A 20,949-nucleotide genomic window follows, 5' to 3' on the forward strand; every position below is an offset into this window, starting at 1 on the left:
TGACACTGGACCTGTAGTTATACGTGTTTGTCCCTCGAGAGGACTCGGCTTGAATTCATTACATACTTGCCTGATGTTTGAAATCCTCTCACAAATCAGGGGTTCTAAATGAAACTACAACAGTACACTTGCAACACTGAGTGCAGAGGCATTTTGCAGCAAAGTGCTGGCAGGTACTGTACCATCACATCCTGACCTGGCTCTCAGGGTATCAGGAGGGCAGGTAGAAATCCTGCTGACTGGGATGCCCAAGAACCCTTCATGTTAGAGCATCACTCACATCTTCCTCTTCCGGTTTTCGGGATTTTACTTAGTCAGCTACCCTTTCTCAGTTTACCACCCATGACTACCGATAAATTTTTCTCCCCTTGGTTTACTATGTTAACACAGACTCAGGCTCATGAAGTTCAGTTTCTCACTTTTTCACTCCTCAGAAAATTCTCTCCATTCAAGTTTTCCTCCCCTTCCCCTTTAGGGGAGACAGCAAGGATCCCTCTTACCTATCTCCCTATGAAGGCTTCTCTGACTTAGATCCTAAAGGGAAAGACAAAGACAAAGACACATGTATTCTGAATGCTGGGTTGTTGGGAGGACAGAGAAGGAAACACAGTGGAGGCAAAGACTCAGTTAATTCAAATTATTCAAAATTATTTCATTTTCTAGTTGGAACAGTCACATTGATTCAACACCATGATTTTCTTAAGGAGATGCATGAGGGTCAAGTGATTTGGCTTGTCAGTACTTGAGCCAGGATGAGACAGCAGAGACCCAGGCTGCGGCTTCCAGTCATCCAGTCCCTGTACATTTCATTAGAGCTGGGGGTGGAGAAAGGGTTTGAGATTTGTGGTGCCTAAGAAGAGGAGCAGGTGGGGCTCTTCTGGGGTAAAGAGAAGTTCTCCCAGGAAGCAGCCTAACATGAGGAAGGAAAGAAATCCCATGAGATGGCAAAACTCCTCCCAGTAACAATTGGGAACTGCCTCTTCTTATTGGAAAGGGGCCACAGAACTAGTATTGGGCACATACATGTATTTATGTTTCTCATAAAGGCTCTAACACTTTCATGAGATACAGCAAAAACAGGAATGACTAGACAGGATTACTGGTAGGCCTTTTGCAGCAGTAAATTTTAAGAGAACAAGATAAAAAAATCATACATACACACAATTTGCCATTAGATAAGGGATCATAAACTTTTTAATACTACTTGTGTCTGTTTATTTGGTGGAGGAATGACGACAGATGCACATGTAGTAGCCAAAGATAAAAATAATAAAAAAGTTAATCACACAAGAATTGGAAATATATTCAAATACTTGTAACCCTGTAAGAAACATTGTAAAATAGATTACTTTATGTTTAATTTTTTGTCTACGTATTTAATGTATTATTTCTGTTATAACCCCAAATTTTATTTATGAAAAATTAAGACCAACTTTAAGAAGCTTCAATATTCACTTTTATTATTTATAAAAAAAAATTAAGGTACCAGAGTGCATATGGTGTACTGTGATCTTGGTTTTGCAAATTTATTCACGTGTTTTACATTATTTCAATTTTAATAAACATATCATATGTGTATCTTTACAATACCTGATAAAGATTCAGCTGTCTGGCACTTACACATGTATTCACAGAGTTCATTCTGATGCTCTGAACTTCTAGAGGATGTGAAAATGATTTGCCTGTGATTACCCCAAGATGAAGCAATTGCCACTCATTTGTGCTGGTTCTATTTTCCCCCTTAATTGAATGTAAACATTTGCCAAAAAGAAAAAAAAAAATCTGGAAATGAAGTTCTGTTAATTTTTAGTCCAATAAATAATTTTAGCTACGCTTAATGTAGCTTTTTTAAGGCCTTCATACAATTGAAAAAAATTCAAGTTGAGCATGTTAAAACCCTGTTCATTTATAAAATAAAAAATAGAACTTTACAGGTTTGCAGTTAAAAGTTACCCTCCAAAACCTATCATGCATGTCATAAGCTGCAACCCAACTCGAAGTCCTCTGTGCTGGCAGGCAGGGCACATCCCCGTGCCAGCAATGTGAGGCATTAAGAAAACATCATGATGTCAGAGGTCTAGATTTACATGTATTAAGCCACACGTCAGTGAATTCTCTGATAAATACACGTCATTTTAATAATCAGTATTGGATAGTGGATGAAAACATGCATTAGACTAAAAATGCCACAAATTTGTTTTTATATCCATTCACTATAAAACTTCCTTTTTTAAAATTTAAAGTCTTGTTTCCTATTTTAGAATACGCAATAATCGGGAGGATACATGATGGGGAGCCAGTTTTCAGTAAAAGATGCACAATGGGTCCATCCAAGTAACTTCATCAGCTACAACAAAATACAATAATGTATTATTATAAAGGAAGTGACAGATTTTTAAGCTCAGTATTAGAATAAATTCTGTATTAAATATTTAGTAACAGTAAGGTAGTAGCATACAGAATCTTCCTTCTACCAACTGTCACCCACCCACTGATCTTTCTTCCCACCAACCAACTTTTCTTACTGTCAACCAACTTTCCTACTAACCAACCTATTCTTCTCATCATTATCCCTACCAACTGTCCTTTTCCCTCTTTCCTATTACCCTGTCTTCCCTTCTTCCTTCCTACCAACCTAACTTCCTTTCATTCATTTTTTCTGAGTAACTATCATGTCAAACACTGGGAAAAGAGCATGGAACAAATTCACCTCCCACTTTCAGGGAAAACAAATAAGGAAATTAATAAATGAATAAACAAGTAATAAGATATTTATCACGTGTACAGTAGATATAATATTTGATACAATATAAACTAACTGGGGAGTTAGAGGAATCTCTATGGAGATTGAATCTCTATGGAGGTGACCCGTAAGTGGAGTCTGAACGACAAGAAGAAATTGGTGTGAGAATCTGGGAAAGACATTCCATCCAGCCGCAGCAGTTGGTGCCAAGGTCCTTTGGTAGGAAAAGGTCCTTTGGTAGGAAAAGGTGTGGCTGTTTCTGCTAAGCAGAGATGCTGGTGTGGCAGAAGCAGAGTTTATATGGGCAAGTGTGATATGAAATAAGTCTGGAGAAGTAGGGAGGGGCCTTATGGACCACAGGGGAGAGTTTGGATTTTATTCCAAATGTGACGGAGATTCAACAGCAGGTGTAAAAAGACATCTTTTCCAGCTGCTGTGTGGAGAACAGGCAGCGGGGGGTGGAGGGGGGGGAGCGCGGCGCCGAGTGGAGGGCACACAAGTTAAGAAACACTCCCTGATGTGAACGTCGGCAGGGATCACTGGCTTTACAAACCTAAGTGCTCACGGATCAGATTCCACATGATGAGAACCACATTAGACATATCAACACCTGGCTCCAGAAAGAGTTCTCTTAATCTAGTCAAAGATCTGGAGGAGCTCATTTAAAATGTCTTGCAATTTGGACTGACTGGTGAAGGTAAACAAAAAGCTCTAAGAGTAAATATGAATATATCTTACTCTAATTATCAAACATTTTCAGAGGAACCTACTGGTCAGTTTTACATCCAAAGCGTACCTTACATATAAAGTATAATTAACCTGGACTTGCCCTTTAGCTGAATCTGGCACCACCAAACTCCCCTGCCTTAATGTATCCTTTAGGCATAAACCAATTATGCATGTACAAAGACGAGGTCAGACTAAACTAACTTCTGTAGAATTCAGCTAATTTTTTTACTTGACAACTAACTTGTGCAGAAAGCTCAACTACAGAATTTCTCTGCACATAATATGATACATGGTAAAATAATTTAAAAAATGCCTACCATCTCAAATGAAGAATAAAATCAAATATAAACTCCAGAAGTTCAACCATTTTAGAGGTGAGGCAACGTGCATTTAAAAGGAATTGTTTCCTTCATAAAGAAAAACTGGCTTCTACTTTTACAATATTCAAAATGCATTTGCCCTTGCTGAAAACATTTGAGGCTAGTATCAATTTTTTGGATAGCAGTGAAAAGTGTTTTTAAAATTTAAACAGCTTATTGACTGTCTCTCATGTATTTATTCTATAGTTCACATTATGCTAATTAGTGTAATAACTGGTCACAATAAAACCATGATTTCTATATCACAATCCTAATCCTTTCTAGTTATCCTGTCACTATGCAACATCAAAGTGATGCTTAACAGTGACATTTTAAATATCACTTACTTGAATACAATTTTTCCAGTTTTCTTTTGTTGGTTTTTCTTCCACAAGTTTAGTTGCAAATTTAAGGCCTCTCCCATACATTTTATTTACTAATGCATGTTTATATGCAAATGTCAAAACCTACAATGTAAAACATGATAAAGCTTGTTTATAAAATAATTTAAATTTTAAGGCATTAGCTTTAACAATAAAATTAAGGCTTTAACAGAAGTGTAGCTTTTGAAATGAATATGGTATATCGAGTACATTTTTAAAAACTTTTTAGCGGGCGGATCACGAGGTCAGGAGATCGAGACCATCCTGGCTAACACGGTGAAGCCCCGTCTCTACTAAAAAATACAAAAAACTAGCCGGGCGAGGTGGCGGGCGCCTGTAGTCCCAGCTACTCGGGAGGCTGAGGCAGGAGAATGGCGTAAATCCGGGAGGCGGAGCTTGCCGTGAGCTGAGATCCGGCCACTGCACTCCAGCCCGGGCGACAGTGCGAGACTCCGTCTCAAAAAAAAAAAAAAAAAAAAAAAAAGATAATCAGTGTCTTCAAAAGAGCTGAGTGTTCCACAGAATGAACCATTTGTTTTTTAGGAAGAAAACTAATACGAGAAATTATTAGCTGTGGAAATCCACTTAAAAATACCTCTTCATGCATAAGAAACCAGAGCTAACATAAATAATTACAAAGATGCAAATCAGGATAGAAATACAAAATGCAGAATCAGTATAAACTGCCAAAATTGCAAATGAGGATAGAAGTCAAAAAACAAGTATTAGATTATATAAGCATGGTTTCTTTGGTACAAGTTTTTACCTGTAATTACTATATCTGTCAAATATACTTGTAATCATTTATATATATTTTTGGTCTCTACTTTGGAATGTGGAGAATGTACTGAAAGAAAATCCTATGACACTGATTTGTATTCTAAAGTATTTAACAATCGCTGCCATAAACACAGTAAACCGGTAACAGAATGCATGGCCCCTAATATAGTAGTAGTATTGCAAAAATAGAATGACCTAAAACAATTTTATTATGATGTTCATCAAGTGTTTGTCAATCTCTGTTAGATTCCTCAAAGACAAAAACCAGGTTCTTATTCATCTTTATGTTTCCAGTGGTAAGCAGTGTTTGGCACATAGCAGGCCTTCAATAACTGTTCCCTTGTTTGTTCGCAGTAACAGCAAATATTGTTGGGGACACTGCAGCTACTTAACACTCACTCATCACAGCCTAAGGCAGGTCATGCAGATAAGAAACTAAGGTATCACAATTTAGTAAGTTGCCTAAGGTCACATATAAAAGTAGAGACAGGAGCCAAACTCAAGGGGTCTAATTTCAGATTCAAATTCCTGACCTCTGCTGCAATACTGACTCTTTCAGTTTCCCAAATATAACTGAGTACCTTCTATAAATGCACAACCGTACTGTGCTTGAAAAATCTGAAGCATATAATAATTTTCTTCCCACTTCCAGGGTTCTTTACTGCAAATTACCAGTTAATTCTGAGAACAAGCATCCGTCTACTAAAACAAAACGATGGTCTGTGATAAGCGAAGGAAATCCTACTGACTCCATTTACTTTATTTTCTTTATTTTCAAAGGAAAAGAAGATTAATGACTTGTATAATCTCGATTGCAAGAATTATAGTAGAGATCTAAAAGAAATTAACAATGTTTTCGTAACCAAAATCCAAAAAAGTTCATCAACAATGCTTTTCCGAATTGGGTTTTAAAACTGATTAGCTACAAATCAAGATGATAATTATTTAGAAGTTCAAGAGTTTTGAGGAAAATAAGTAACATCTAAACTAACCAGTATGCCCCCTCAACCTGCCCCCAATCTCCTACCACCAACAAATTAGCATATAAATAGAGAAGGGTAGGCCTGAAGGCATTTTCTAGAAGACTTTCTTAATTTAGCTACGTACATAACTGATTTAACTAAAAGCCTACTACATATATTCTTAAACTGTTTTTAAAATTATCATGGTTTAACAGCCAGTTTGCAGGCCCATAAAATAATGTTTTTTAAAAAAAGGTGAGACAAACATGAAGTACTATGCTAAACATGTCATCTTCGGAGCCCAGCTTAACTTTTTCCATTTACCTCTTCCTCTTGTAACCAGCAATGTGGCACAAGAGAGGTCTGTGGAGTAACCCCAAGAACTTTGCCGAAACAAGCAGCAGAAAGGTTACCTTATTGTCAAAAAGATCAGTCCATTTAGTAGTTTCCCAAAATGTTTCTGCCAGAGAATCCAAAGGACTTTCTCCTTCTTCCTCCTTTCCTTCTGCATCAGTGGAAATGGCTCCATCTTGAGCCTGGGTGTGAAGAAGATGGTCTGCCAGGGCACAACCTTTCCTACAAAGGGCATCTACGAGGGTGGATTTTTGTTTGTCCATGTCACTGTACAGCAAATTAAAAAATATTTCAGATATCAGTAAACTGCCTTTAAAAGTAAATTCTTATCTGAACTTAAATTCATGTATTCTTTTGCCTAAGATTTATAATGCAGAAATACTGTATATCCAGGTACATACATTTGTATTGTACATCAAATAAGATGCCTTATTAATAAACATCAAATGAGCTACTATATTACACATACAGAATGCCAGAAGCAACAGAGTTGAAAGGTTAATCACTATTCTAAATTCTTTTAGCTATATAACTCTTAATCAGGTCAATGTCTTCTGAGTTTTCAGATTTCTTATAGACAGCAATCATTACATATTTGTCTATATATATACACACAGAGGTCATGACTTAAAACTTTCAGTACATGACTAGGACAACCAAATACAATGCTTTACTCTGAATGTGCCAGCAATTGTCTCAGCATTTTAACATGTTAATTCATTCACATTCAAACCATTCTGAGTAAGAGAGACTATTAATTACTGCCATGTTGCAAAGGAGGAAACTCAGGCCCAAAGAGACTATGCAATTTGTTCAAGGTCCTCCACTTAGGAAGTGGCAGATCCAGGATTCTAAGCTTAGCAGTAGAAATCTGTAATCTGTGCTCTTAATCACTATGGCACACTGCCTTGATCCAGGGCAGGCATCTTTGTTTTCTTCAATGCATTCCAAGTGCCTAGGATAGTGCCCGGCACAGAATGGAAACTCAATAAATCATTGCTGAATGAAATACAACCACCACCTACACTCCAGGGGAAAGTGTTAGTCTCTCGAATGTATGCTTATTTGAGGCATTCTGTCCAACTCATGTCAGATACACATGAAAAAAATGTGGACTAGAAGTACTGAGAAAATGATGATGAGGCACTTAGCTGTGGAACAAACTAACGGCTAAGAGTGACTCTGAAAGACTCAGAGGGAAATGTGTAGCATGTGACACCTGCCGGGACTATGCCATCAGTAAGGATCCGCAGTAGGAAAGACAGCCATCAGCCCAAAAACTTGACGGCTCCAGGGCTCACCCACATTCATCCTGTGCACCAGAGTCCTGTTAATCTAAGAGGCCGCATGGCAGGGAACATGAACGCTAAGTACCATGGAAAATGCTGTTGCTGAAACATTGCCCGAGACTGGGGTATTCTCAGAGGTTCAAAGCCCATTTGATCTGGTACCTTGAAAGTGAGCAGGGAGGCAACGTGGATAGTAGAGCTGTTGAGAAATTCCTTCAGACTGGCAGAGTTCATCAAAGAGGACAATTCCCAACCCCAATACATTTGCAATGTAAATGAAACTATGCCTAAAAGATCCCTCAGTGCTCAGCACAGCATTTCAAAGCTTTAAGAACCAACTTGCACTCCCTTTTTGTGGAGATGTTTCTGGGTACTGCTTGTTTACATTGGAATTAAGAAGAAAAGGATTTACAAGTAGACTTTTGGGGCTTCCAAGCTGTGGGGCATCTGCATGGCTTGTCATTGCCTGACCCACCCTCCTTCCCCTCCTCTACTCTTAGATGCCAGGTGCCATCCTTAAATGTCTTCTCAGCAGTCCTTTGTTTATGCCTTCCAATAACCCAAGGTGTCAGGCACAACTACTATCCTGATTTTGTGAAGCAGAAAAGGGGCTTGGAACAGCAATGGGTTGACAAGGCAGGTTTCCACACCCAGGCCAATGCTTGTAGGAGATCGATCAGGGTGGTGGGTAAAAGTTAGAGGGAAAGATGGAAACCTTCTTGGAAGGCTGGGAGGTTTTGCAAAAGCTTTGAAAGAGGATTTCGTTGAAGGCAGCCAAATTCTCTTGTTCGGAGCCTGAGAGCAAAGGGCAGATAACAATGGAATGTAAAGAAACCTATCAGATAAGTTTGTTTACTCCTGTCTCCAAAAACCAACCTTTGATCATTCACTCTACTTGGGGGTCGACAATGTTTATTACCCACAGATTGTGTTTGCTCCAAGCTTTTGTCATTAAATCTATACTAAATAAATGTGAACATCGCTGGCTTAGGGGGACTGCTAACTCTCTTCGGTCCCTAGTGCTGGTAGTCCCCTAGCCCGCTCTTTCACTGGATACCTGTGCCTGAGTACTCCTTTCCTTTCATCTGTCACTCAGAGTCTGCAGGACAGACTTGGCAGGTGGTGCCCCGTGTGAGGAACGCTGCAATGGATCACAATGGAACCCTCAAAAATGAAGGTGAAGAGACTGCGCAGTCAGTAAGTCATTGGTGCCCGCTTGGGATTTCCAAGTTCGAGGGAATTGTTCAGGCTAGGGTTTCATCATGGGGCAACAGTTATCAGCTCAACAGCAACAGTATATAAAAGTATTGAAACAGCTGCTTAAAGCTAGTGGAGCCTCGTTTTCACAGCTGCTTAAAGCTAGTGGAGCCTCGTTTTCACAGGCTCAATTAAGGGACCTAATGCAAACTGTTGTTTCCCATAACCCATGGTTCCTGGAAGAAGGTAGGCTAGACATAGAGCTCTGGGAACAAGTCGGGAGAAATCCTAAACAACATCATGCACAAGGGCAACAGGTCCCAGTGACATCTCTAAGGTTACGGGCCTTAGTTAGGGCTGCTTTGGTCCCCCTCTACACAGAAGAACCTACAAAGGGAAGGGAGGAGGAGCCATCATCTATCTACCTTAACACCTCCTCCTTCTCCTCCAGCCCCGCTGGGCAAAATAACAAAGACGGAATGGAGGTTTTGCCTGAGCTCCTTCCTCCAATAAACTGGAGAAAAGACAAAGAATATGCTACAGCTATGGGACCCTGTCTTAGGCAAGTGGCATTAGAAGGGGAGCTCTTGGCCTGCCTGGTAATGCAAAATCGGCAAGGCAATTAAGTGTATGAACCATTAGTTTTAACACTTATAAAGATATAAGGAAAAGCATAAAAAAAAAAAAATGGAGCCGTTAGTCCATTTACAAGAGGGTTGAGGTCACTCTGCAGATCTCTAATAATGTTATTAGAGATCCACTGTTATTCCTCCCCTACCCCTGATGAGGCTCTCTCAAAATCTTATTTGGCTAGAACAGTGACCTTTAAAGGGAGAGAAATAACAAAGAGCCCATAAATTAGCTGAGGAACAATTAAAAGCCAGCCATATACAACCGTCAAACAGCACTTGGAATTCGCCCATTTTTGTCATTCCCAGAAAGTCTGGCAAATGGAGACTTCTGCATGACTTATGGGCTATCAATGCTAATTTGCAAGCTATGAGGCCCCTTCAACAGGGCCTCCCTTCCCCAGCGGCGATTCCTATAGATTGGCCTATAGTCTTATTGACTTTATTGACTTCAAAGACTGCTTTTATACTATTCCCCTTGCAGAACAGGACAGAGAAAAATTTGTGCTTACAATACTAGCAATCAATAGAGGCCAGCGTGCCAATTTCATTGGAAAGTACTTTCTCAAGGAATATTGTATCAGTATCATGTAAATCAGGCTTTGCTCCCCAGTAGAAAAGACTTGCCTAATTGCAAGATTATTAATTTTATGGATGGTATTTTACTAGCAGCTCCAACAGAGCCAGTACTTTTAAGTTTATATGCCTCTGTCATAAAGAATACACAGTTAAGAGGTTTAATCATAGCACCTGAAAAAGTACAATTGTCTTCTCCTTGGAAATATCTTGGATACATTCTAACTTATCGGTCAGTAAGACCTTAAAAAGTTAAATTAAATACTAGCAACTTATACACCTTAAATGATTATCAGAAATTACTAGGCGACAATAACTGGCTTGGCCCCACCTTGGGCATAACTACTGATACATTACAAAACCTGCTTTCTATCCTAAAGGGCAATACAGCCCTAGACTCTCCCAGGTATTTAACTCCTGCAGCAAAAAGGGAAATTGAGGAAATACAGCATGCTATTTTTCAGAGGCAACTGGATCACACAGACCCACAATATTCAATATTCAGTTCAGTTGTTTGTTTTTCCTACTAAGCATTACCCAACAGGATTAATAGGACAGATGTCCCCAGGGCTATGCTTCCTAAAATGGGTTTTTTGCTCACATACCAGAACTAAAACTCTATCTCCCTATATCCAGCTAGTTAGTAAAGTCGTCTATTCAGGCTGCAGATGATGCCATCAGTTGCTAGGTTATGACCTTGATGTCATCAGAATTTCTTTAAGTAAAAAGCAATTCAAGGCAGTCTTGCCGTTATCTCTAGACTTGCAAATAGTACTCTCTGATTATACAGGCCATATAGAGCATGCCCTTCCTGCTGATAAACTACTTCAGTTCTTATCTTGTATTCCTGTAGTTATGCCTACAAAAGTGGTTCACCCTCACCATACCTAATGCTTTAATGCTTTTTACTGATGGCTCTGGTAAAAAATGGGAAAGTGGCTATTTGGTGGAGACTACACAATTCCCTCATTTGTTCTGGATTTAATAACACTCAGAGAGCTGAGGTTGGAGCCTTAATATTGGCCCTGGAGACCTTTTCTGCTCAGCCTATCAATATTGTTAGTGACTCTGTTTCCTCTGTTTATTTATTGCAAAACCTTGAAACAGCCCTCATTAAGTCCACTCTCGAGCCCACCCTGTGTACAGTTTTTCTTTGATCTCAGCAATTGGTGGATCAACGTACACATCCTAGTTTCATTACATACATTCAGGCCCACAGCTCACTGCCCGGCCCCCTAGCTTATGGCAATGATCAAGCAGACCTGCAGATTATGATGTCACTGCTTGACCAAGCCACCCATTCACATCAACGTTTCCACCAAAATTGGAGAAAATTATCTAACCAATTTCAACTTACCCAAAGATGAAACACATTATCCTGCAATGCCCAAACTGCCAGCTCACAGGCACGTCCCCTCCTTCAACAGGTGTTAACCCTAAAGAACTAGATCCTAATCAGCTATGGCAAACAGATGTTACATACGTCCCTAAATTTGGAAAACTAAGATATGTACATGTATCTGTTGATACCAATTCTCACCTAATCAGCACACATGCTCTTCCTGGAAAGTCTGCCTAATATGTTATTAAACATTTTCTTTTAACTTCTGCATTTATGGAGTGGCCCACAAACATTAAAACTGATAATGGTCCAGCTTATGCCAGCTCAACATTTCAGCAATTTTGTCACACGTGGAACATCCACCATTCCACAGGCATCCCTTAAAACCCCCAAGGACAGGCCATAGTAGAACGTGTCCAATCTGCCCTTAAAAATATGCTCAGAAAACAACAACAACAACAACAACAACAACAACAACAACAAAGGAATATGAGTAAGGACCCTGCAACACCACTGGCACAAGCCTTATTTACCCTTACTTTTTAAATCTAAATGATATATTTCAATCAGCTATAGAAAAGCACTTTGCTAAAACCTCTCAAGACATTAAACCCTGCAGTTTTATGGAAAGATATAAACAGTAATGTATGGTGTGGTTCAAATGAATTGTTAACGTTGGGAAGAAGATATGCTTGTGTTCACACCCCCTCAGGTCCTCTCTGGATTCCAGCACGAGGCATCAAACCATACCATAGCATGGTTAGGACCCAATCTGGTGCCAGAAATGAATAAAATGACCCTGCAGGACCCATAGCCCTGGATGATGTGGCTTCTTCAGATGACACAAGCCCCGGACATTACCTGGGGGATGCTGAAGAAGAAAACTCAGGAAGCTAAGCGAATCCTGCTCTAAACATAGATATCATTCACTCCAGATAATCTGTTCCTTGCTATACTTTCTGTTGTACACTGCAACTCTCATAGGGTATTAAACCTTCATATTATCTCACTCTGCCTGCAACCTGTACCTGCTACCTTTACGGGGCTCATCTCTTAGATTTGCCTTTCTTCTGCCCTGTTACCTGGGCAGACACCACCTTCCCCGGCTCTAATAATGTAACTGCTTGGCTGGAAGGGGTTAACACACCCCCAGTAGGTTCCTTAGTAACGGCACACATTGGACTGAGGTGCCAAGAAACACTACACGTCACTCCTTGACTGGAAAAGCATGTTACTGATTATACTCATGTTTGTCTTATATTATTTACTAATTCTAGGAATGCAAAGCTGGAATACAAGCAGTACCCACTATGCCAGACAAACTGGTTACTGCACACATCTGTACTCTTCCATCAACAAAACCTGATGCAAAAAACAGAAAAGGGGGAGATGTAGGACACCGGTCAGGGTGGTGGGTAAAAGTTAGAGAGAAAGATGCAAACTTTCTTGGAAGGTTGGGAGGTCTCACAAAAGCTTCGAAAGAGGATTTGACTGAAGGCAGCCAAATTCTCTTATCTGGAGCCAGAGAGCAAAGGGCAGGTAACAAGGGAATGTAAAGGAACTTATCTAGATAACTCTGTTTACTCCTGTCTCCAAAAACCAACCTTTGAGCATTTGCGTGCAGGACTGCTCTCTACTCGGGGGGTCGACAATGTTTATTACCCACAAATTGTGTTTGTTCCACACCTTTGTCATTAAATCTCTACTAAATAAATGTGAGCATCGCTGGCTTAGGGGGACTGCTAACTCTCTTCGGCTCCTAGTGCTGGCAGTCCCCTAGCCCGCTCTTTCACTGGATACCTGTGTCTGAGTACTCCTTTCATCCGTCGCTCGGCCAGAGTCTGCAGGGCAGACTCGGCAAATGCTGCCTGATGGATCCTGGCTGCCCAGAGAAGGGCTGGAATGATGCAGAAATCAGAAGGCAACCTGGGGGTGACATAGGTAATCTGCATTTGTCAGACCTGGGTTAAATTAGCTGTAAGATCCCTTTCTATTTTAGCATCCTCTGATCACGTACTCTAAATGCTACATATCTGGAGTATTCCTTTCCTCTCTTTAGGTTGTATACTGACTGGCTGAGATTGAATACCTTTTTAATACATGAGGCTTTTTCCACTCAGGAGAAAGTCAGATTTTCTTTCTACAGGTTTTTACAATTTGAAATATTTATTTAAAAATACTTGTATTTCATTATCTCTTAATAATTTCCTATCTGGCAATTTCATCTTCTATATTAGATGATAAGTCTCCTAAGAGTAGAGACTATTTTGTTTATTTTTTAAGTCCCATTCAGTGATGCCTTACATGAAGTATTTGCTCAATAAATACCTTGAAATCAAATTAACAAAAAGTTAATATCATTTTTAAGATTAGAAAATGGCATTTTATAATATTTGATGTTAGTGATTTAAGAGAAAGCAATTTTGCATGGAAATGAGAAATTAATGCTTAAGTTGGCTGCTACTTGCCCACAGATGAGATCTGTAAGAAATGTTAAGTATTTCCTGATAGCACCTTGTAAAATATTTCAACTCTGAATATTGTCTTTTGTCCAAACACAACCTGGCCAGAGTCTATTTCAGTCAGGCCAAAGCAAAGGCCTGGAGAGAAATTCTTTAATTATAAGGATAGACAAGTTGACCCAGTGTTGCTAAAAACTTAAAGCAGCTCCACTCTCAGCATTTTTACGAAGTTTTATGGCTTCTTTCTAGTTTTATCAAAGCTTATTTCCAATAGCCATGATAGTCAATGTCTAGTAATCTCCAAAGAGTAGAAATTAAAAAAAAAAAGATTAAAAACAGTGATTAAAAAAGACCAATAACAAAGTAACACTAATCTTGTATTAGTTTATGGCTCACTGTAATCTGAGATTGAGTTTCCTCTGTGGATGGTAAAATTGAGAAAACCATATGTGTTCTTTCATGTAATACCTGAGTTTGAGAAAATCATGTTATTTTCAGAAAGTATAAAAAATAACAAAAGCTAGAAAGTATATGGGATAGTTAATGTCAGGGGCTGGAGAGAGCTCAAGAAAGACTCAGAATGGGCCATTCTTTTTTAGCAACTGGTTATCACTGGTGATCTGCAGAAGACAGTTTTAAAGTGACCAAGGCCAGCCTCCTCTTGTAATAAGATGAACAATGATCACCCTGAGACAGAAAGGAACACAACGAGGATGGATGGGAGGCAGATGATGCTCCTTTTTCTGTGAGATAATAATGAGTTATGTTAACCTTCTCAAGAAGGCAGTAAGAATATACAGAGAAAAGAAAGGGCATGGGCTGTGGAGGCAGATCCTGATTTGACTATGTGCTTTCCGACTTCCTAGCAGTGGCACCTGGGCCAAGTCATCTAACCCTTCTGAACTTCAGTTTTCTCTTCCTTAGAAGGGGGATACAAAGGCCTCTGCCTTTCATATTGTTTGGAAGACTAAATTTAAATAAAACAATGTATTTAAAATGCCCTCAATAGTCCCTTGTACATAATCGGCACTTAATAAATGGCGGCTGTATTTTCTATTATTATTAACAACAACAAAATGGCAATGTTTTGAGACTATTCTTTTGAAAAATATGAAAAGGTAATAATAGTGATCAAAGAACTAATTTTAAATACATTCTATCCCACTTGCAAATTATTGCTTGTAAGATTCGTAAGATCCTATAGTGTCAATATAAATGATATAATGGAAAGAATTCTAGCAGTTTAGAATCCAACTATTTTATGTAGAAAAAAATACTGACTAAAACTGATAAAATTTTTAAGGAAAATTTAGTATTTTCAGGCAGCCTGAATAGTTTTGGTTTATTAGTTATAATAACCACAAAAGAATCAGGATATTTCTACCTAGTTAACGATCCTGTTATGTTGAAAATGAACCAAAGTGATAAACAAGTAACTGACATTGGGAGAGCTACCATGAGGTGATGGTTTAAGAGTTCATGGAAGGGTGAAAGTGACCAAACGGTAGCTTGGTTCAGAGTCACCGGACCATTATACCAACATGGAAGGAACCATACCAACCAGTCATAAACCCAGGGAAGCTTCTCTATTTACAAACAGCATTAGGTTTTATAAAGGCAAAACTATAAATTCTCTCCTTCTATTCTCCCTAAGTAATACTATAAAGCCAGTTTCATAAAAGTTGCCAGATAGTTTTACCTAATTTTATTTTTTATCATTTATTTCACTACAAACCAAATATTGGGTTTTTCATGTTATTGGACAATAAACATTTTAAATATTAATTTTACAGTGTTAATTTTTGTCTTCCTGATATGGTCCAATTCACATAAACTCTCAAGTGGTTGGACTGCTTGATCACAGATACTCATATCTCTCCACCTTGACAGTACTTAACAGCAGAGAAGGCAAACTACTTTTCTTGGGCTTACTCTTAAAAATATTGGACAAAATTATTTTAAAATTTCTAAGGAGAGAGTATCCAAATAGTGATAATTCCCATTATAAGGATATAACAAACATCAGAAAAGCAATATCCTCTATATTATTAGTCCCTACTTTTAAAACAAGTTAACTAAGAAATGAGATGCAAGAAAGATTATTTACTGGTTAGGTACTTTTTTATAGTAGCTGCATCAGGCCTGGGATCAGTCTTCATTGCAATATAAACTGCTAGGGCTGTTTGATCTATATGAGAAATAACAGCATTTGCCGCATCAACAATTTCATTAAGTCTTTTCATTCGTTCCTGGAGATGAAAAAAAAAGTAATAAAAAATAGGTACATCAATCAGCATACGAAAGAAATTTCACTTCTGCTGTCTCAACCATGAGAGCTACACCTGCAATGTCAGTAAACTACAGAATTGAACCCAGGGGCTCCATGCTCTCTCCTAAAGTGATTTTTCTAATTGCTGATATCTCTATAAAACTTGAGCTCAGATGTATAATAAAAATACCTTATTTACATTCCCTGCTGGAGTACAATGGTAAAAGTAAGCAAAATATAAACTTCATAAAAATGTAAAGTTCTTTTTTTTTTTTTTTAACAAAGGTAACTCCTTTTCTATATTTCTTAAGATTCTAGAAATGTGATTGGCTATTGTTATTACTCTAGTTGCATACTACCTGAAAACAGGGAGGAAAAAAAAAAAGCCCTAGCTGATGAAACCAGTTCTTTCTGATCCATCATGAAAAACACAAAGATGAGAGTAAACATTATAATCAACAGTCTAACTGTGATTACCATGATGTTCCCAACAATTTGCCTCTTTCTTGTTAAAGTCTTTTAAGAAATCTCCTTTAAACACCCTCTGGTTCACTCTGAACCCTTGATGATTTTTATCTGATTAGGACAGCACTTTCCCACTGCTTTGATGACTAATGAGAACTGGTCCACCTCATCACAGACTAGAACTACAGCCAACTCTCACAAATGGGAATCATTAACAAAGTTAATGCAAAGTAGGAATCCTTTCAGTGAAGGTGTTCAGATTTCCATCTGGCCAGGATTACTACCTTCTGCCCCTTACCCTTTAGGTTAAGGTCATGAAAACAGTCCTTAGGGTATCTTCTCTACTACTAATCTCACTGACCAAGCATGAGCAAGAATCCTAAACTAAATTCACAGTAGTGGCTAGGTCTTATAATAACCTTCATGAAAACAGCTTAATACAACATTCAATTTGAGAAAACATGTTTTGGTTAGCAAGAACAGAAGAGAAAGATAATAATGCACTTTTCCTCAAAACACAAACCTTATCTAATTACAAACAAAATAAGATGTATTAGAATGAACATGTCTAACCTTTTCAGCATCCAATTGATGAAGTCGAGCAACGTACAGAGGAAGATAATTAGGATATGTTTCTTTCAATTCGTTATAAATGTCACTAGAATCCAGCCTATGTATGTAAGAAGGAGATAAATATTTACTTTTTCTTTTAAAAAGAGTATTTCTGTCTTCTCTATTATTTAACATTGCTTGGAAGTTTAAGCCAACAAAATAAGACATTAATCTGAAATACAAGTATAGTCATTGACAAGGATTATCATTATTGGCAGGTAGTATAAATGGTTAACTAGAAAACAAAATAAATCAAACTGGGCTGGGTGCAGTGGCTCACAAGGTCAAGAGATCAAGACCATCCTGGCCAACATGGTGAAACCCCATCTCTACTAAAAATACAAAAATTAGCTGGGCGTGGTGGCACACGCCTGTAGTCCCAGCTACTCAGGAGGTTGAGGCAGGAGAATCACTTGAACCTGGGAGGCGGAGGTTGCAGTGAGCTGAGATTGAGTCACTGCACTCCAGCCTGGTGACAGAGTGAGATTCCATCTCAAAGAAAACAAAAACAAAAAATAAAATAAAAACTGAAAATTATTTCAATTAAGAGTTCAATAAGATATCCAAATAAAAATATGCCTCAATATCTTTCTTACATACCAGCTATTATATTTATTTAAAAGGAAGAAAAGCACGTTCACAAATAGCTAGAAGGATGAAAAGATTTAAAAATGTCTAAGATCTATTAAACTTTTCTGAAAATTCTAAAAAAAATAAAAATTTAAACTTTTCTGAAAATTCTAAAGTCTTGAATGAATAAAGTTATTCTACGTTCCCTGATGCAGAGGCTGAATAAAATTCTCAATTCTACCTGATTATATGTATCAGGATAAAAACAAATTAACATACAAATGGTAAGTAACTAGCACCAGAAGTGGGTAACTTACATTAAAGTCACTTACTGTATTAACAAAACTCCACAGTAGCATAAAACTAAGGTTGACTGGGATCTTGATACTATAACTAACTTTCTATGAAAATAAATTTAACTTGTAGACAACAAAATTTACACTAATTCTTAGTACAAAAAAAATTAAGTCCTGTTTTTCTCTTTTCCCTAACAATTATACAAGGGCAAAATCAACACTTTCATTTTAGATGTTAAAACTACTGTACCTTAATTATAATTTTTTTTTTTCCAAAAGACATTGTGAGGTTTTTTAAGTTTTGTAAGGGAATGGTAATAATTTTTTGCTGTTTTCTTCTAAAACACCTATTAGGTAAACCTTTTCAATTTTTTCTCCACACAATTTTCCCATTTCAAGTGTGAATTTCAACGTTTTCTAGCATAGCAACAGATATATGCAACTATCACAACAGTCAACTTTAAAATATTTTTCATCAATACAAAAAGAAACTGCCATACCCTTTAGCTATCAGATCTCCCCAGCCTCCCCAGCACTAAGCAACCACTAATCTACTTTCTGTCTCTATAGATTTCCTCATTCTGGACATTTAATATAAATAGAATCATATAATACATGGTCTTTTGCGACTGGCTACTACCACTTAACATACTATTTTCAAGGTTCATTCATGTTGGAGCCTGTACTAATCCTATTCATGGCTGAAGAGGAGTCCCCTGTATGGATACATCACATTTTGTTTGTCCATTCATCAGCTGATGGATATTCCACCTTTTGGCCATTATGAATAATGCTGCTATAAACTGTCATGAACATGTTTTTGTGTGAATATAGGTTTTTACTTTCCTTGGGTATATACCTGGGAGTGGAAATGCTGGGCCATATGGAAACTAAGCTTAATCATTTGAAGAGCAGTCAGATTGTTTTCCAAAACGTCTGCATCATTTTTGTCTTCTTTACCATCAATGTCTGAGGATTCTGCCTTGTCCACATACTTGCCAAAACTCATCATCTGACTTTGTGATTCTAGCCATCCTAGTAAGTGTGAAGTTGTATTTCCTTGTGATTTTTATGTGCGCTTCCCTGAAGACTACTGATTTTGAGCATCTTTTCATGCACTTACTGGTCATTTGTATATCTTTATAGAAATATCTATTCACATTCTTCACCCATTTAAAAAATTGGGCCATTTGCCTTTGTATTACAAAATTGTAGGAATTATTTATGTATTCTGGGGGCTGGGTGTGGAGGTGGCTCATGTTGGTAACCCCAACACTATGGGAAGCTGAAACAGGAAGATTACTTGAGGTCAGGAGTTCGACTAGCCTGGGCCACACAGTGAGATTCCATCCCTTAAAAAAATTAGCTGGGCGTGGTGGCGTGCACTTGTAGTCCTAGCTATTTGGGAGGCTGAAGTGGGAAGATCCCTTGAGCCCAGGGGCTCAAGGCTGTAGTGAGCTATGATCGTGCCACTGCAGTCCAACCTGGGTGGCAGAGTGAGAGAGACCCTGCCTCAAAATAATAATAAAAAAAAAAAGGTCAGCATTCTTTACATATTCTGCATACAAGCTCCTTAAAAAGACATAACTTGCAAATAGGCCTTTTTTTGCACTTTCTTGATGCTATGCTTTGAAGCACAAAAGCTTTTAATCTTGATTAAGTCCAAATTATCTACTTTTTTCTTATGTTACTTATGCTTTTGGTATCTTTAAAAATTGTTTGCCAAATGTAAGATCATGAAAGTTTACCACTATGTCCTCACTGAGGAGTTTTATAGTTTCAGCTCTCTGATACATTTTGAGTTAATTTGTATATATGATGTGAGGCAAGGGTCCAACTTCATTCTTTTCACATATGGCTATCCAATCCCAGCATCCTTTGCTGAAAATACTATCCTTTCCTCATTAAATGGTCTTTGCATCAGCACCCTTGCCAAAAATAAAAATCAGCTGACCATAGACACATGGTTTTATTTCTGGACTCTTAATTCTATTCCATTAATCTATATATGTCTTACCCTCGTGCCAGTATAACACTGTCTCGTTTACTGTTGCTTTGTATTTAAGTTTTGGAATCAGGAAGTGTGAGGCCAACTTTGTTCTTCATTTTCAAGATTGTCTGGCTATTCTGAGTCTCAGGAAATCACATATGACTTTTAGAATCAGCTTGTTAATTTCTGTAAGTCTTCAAGGATTCTGACGGGGATTCAACTGAATCGTTCGATCAATATGAAGAATAGTGTAATGATATTAAGTCTACTAGTCCACAGACATGGAATACCTTTTCCATTTACTCAGGTCTTTTAAATTTCTTTCAACAATGTTTTATAGTTTTGATGTATAATTCGTACATCTCTTTTGCTAAACATATTCCTACACATTTTATTTTTTTCAATGTTTTTGTAAATGGGATTCTCTTAATTTCCTGTTAACTTTAAATTATTGATATATTTGGACTTAGGTCTTCGATTTGATTTTTTGTTTTTGATGTATCCTATGTCTTTTTTTGTTCCACTGCTCCTCTTTTACAGTTTTCTTTTGTATTAAGTGAATATTTTTAAATGAACATTTAAATTTATTTAATGATTTTTTTCAGTTTATTTTTAGTTTTCCTTAGTGGTTGCTCTAAGGCTTACCATATACATCTTAACTTATAAGAATCAGCTTCAGATTTTTCCTAGCTTAACTTCAGTGAGATATAGAAATGTTATGCATTTATAGCTCTACTCCCCTCTCCTTCCTTCTGTAGTATTATTCTATCTGTTGTATCTATTACTGTTATACACCAATCAATTGTTATAATAATTACTTTACTATCTGCAGTCATTTCTTTAGCCCAATACAGTTTTGCTCCTTTGTGTTATCAGTAAATATATATTACAGAATATTACATTTAAATATTACATAGGCCTAATATATACACAACAGTCATA

The 20,949-nt window shown here is 37.7% G+C and overlaps 1 protein-coding gene across 9 annotated transcripts in view; it reads right to left on the minus strand.

Annotated features, from left to right (window-relative positions):
• Positions 1 to 1,433: 1,433 nt before the first annotated feature.
• The window catches only part of TPP2 (tripeptidyl peptidase 2), a 91,061-nt gene continuing 71,545 nt past the window's right edge, over positions 1,434 to 20,949 (minus strand). For 3 of the 9 annotated variants that reach the window (XM_033177324.1, XM_033177323.1, XM_033177329.1), the window contains 6 exons: positions 17,113 to 17,209; positions 15,924 to 16,054; positions 13,144 to 13,269; positions 6,370 to 6,577; positions 4,179 to 4,298; positions 1,434 to 2,347 (listed from right to left, as the gene is read on the minus strand). In XM_033177324.1, coding sequence (XP_033033215.1) covers positions 2,258 to 2,347; positions 4,179 to 4,298; positions 6,370 to 6,577; positions 13,144 to 13,269; positions 15,924 to 16,054; positions 17,113 to 17,209 — 772 coding nt within the window. In that variant the 3' untranslated portion in view covers positions 1,434 to 2,257. Of the gene's footprint in view, positions 2,348 to 4,178; positions 4,299 to 6,369; positions 6,578 to 13,143; positions 13,270 to 15,912; positions 16,055 to 17,112; positions 17,210 to 20,949 lie in introns of those variants that run through there. The other 6 variants (XR_004428979.1, XR_004428978.1, XM_033177326.1 and 3 more) reach the window with 4 other exon arrangements.

This window comes from Trachypithecus francoisi, unplaced genomic scaffold, assembly GCF_009764315.1.
Source record: "Trachypithecus francoisi isolate TF-2019V2 unplaced genomic scaffold, Tfra_2.0 Lachesis_group18, whole genome shotgun sequence".
Classification (NCBI taxonomy): Eukaryota; Metazoa; Chordata; class Mammalia; order Primates; family Cercopithecidae; genus Trachypithecus; species Trachypithecus francoisi.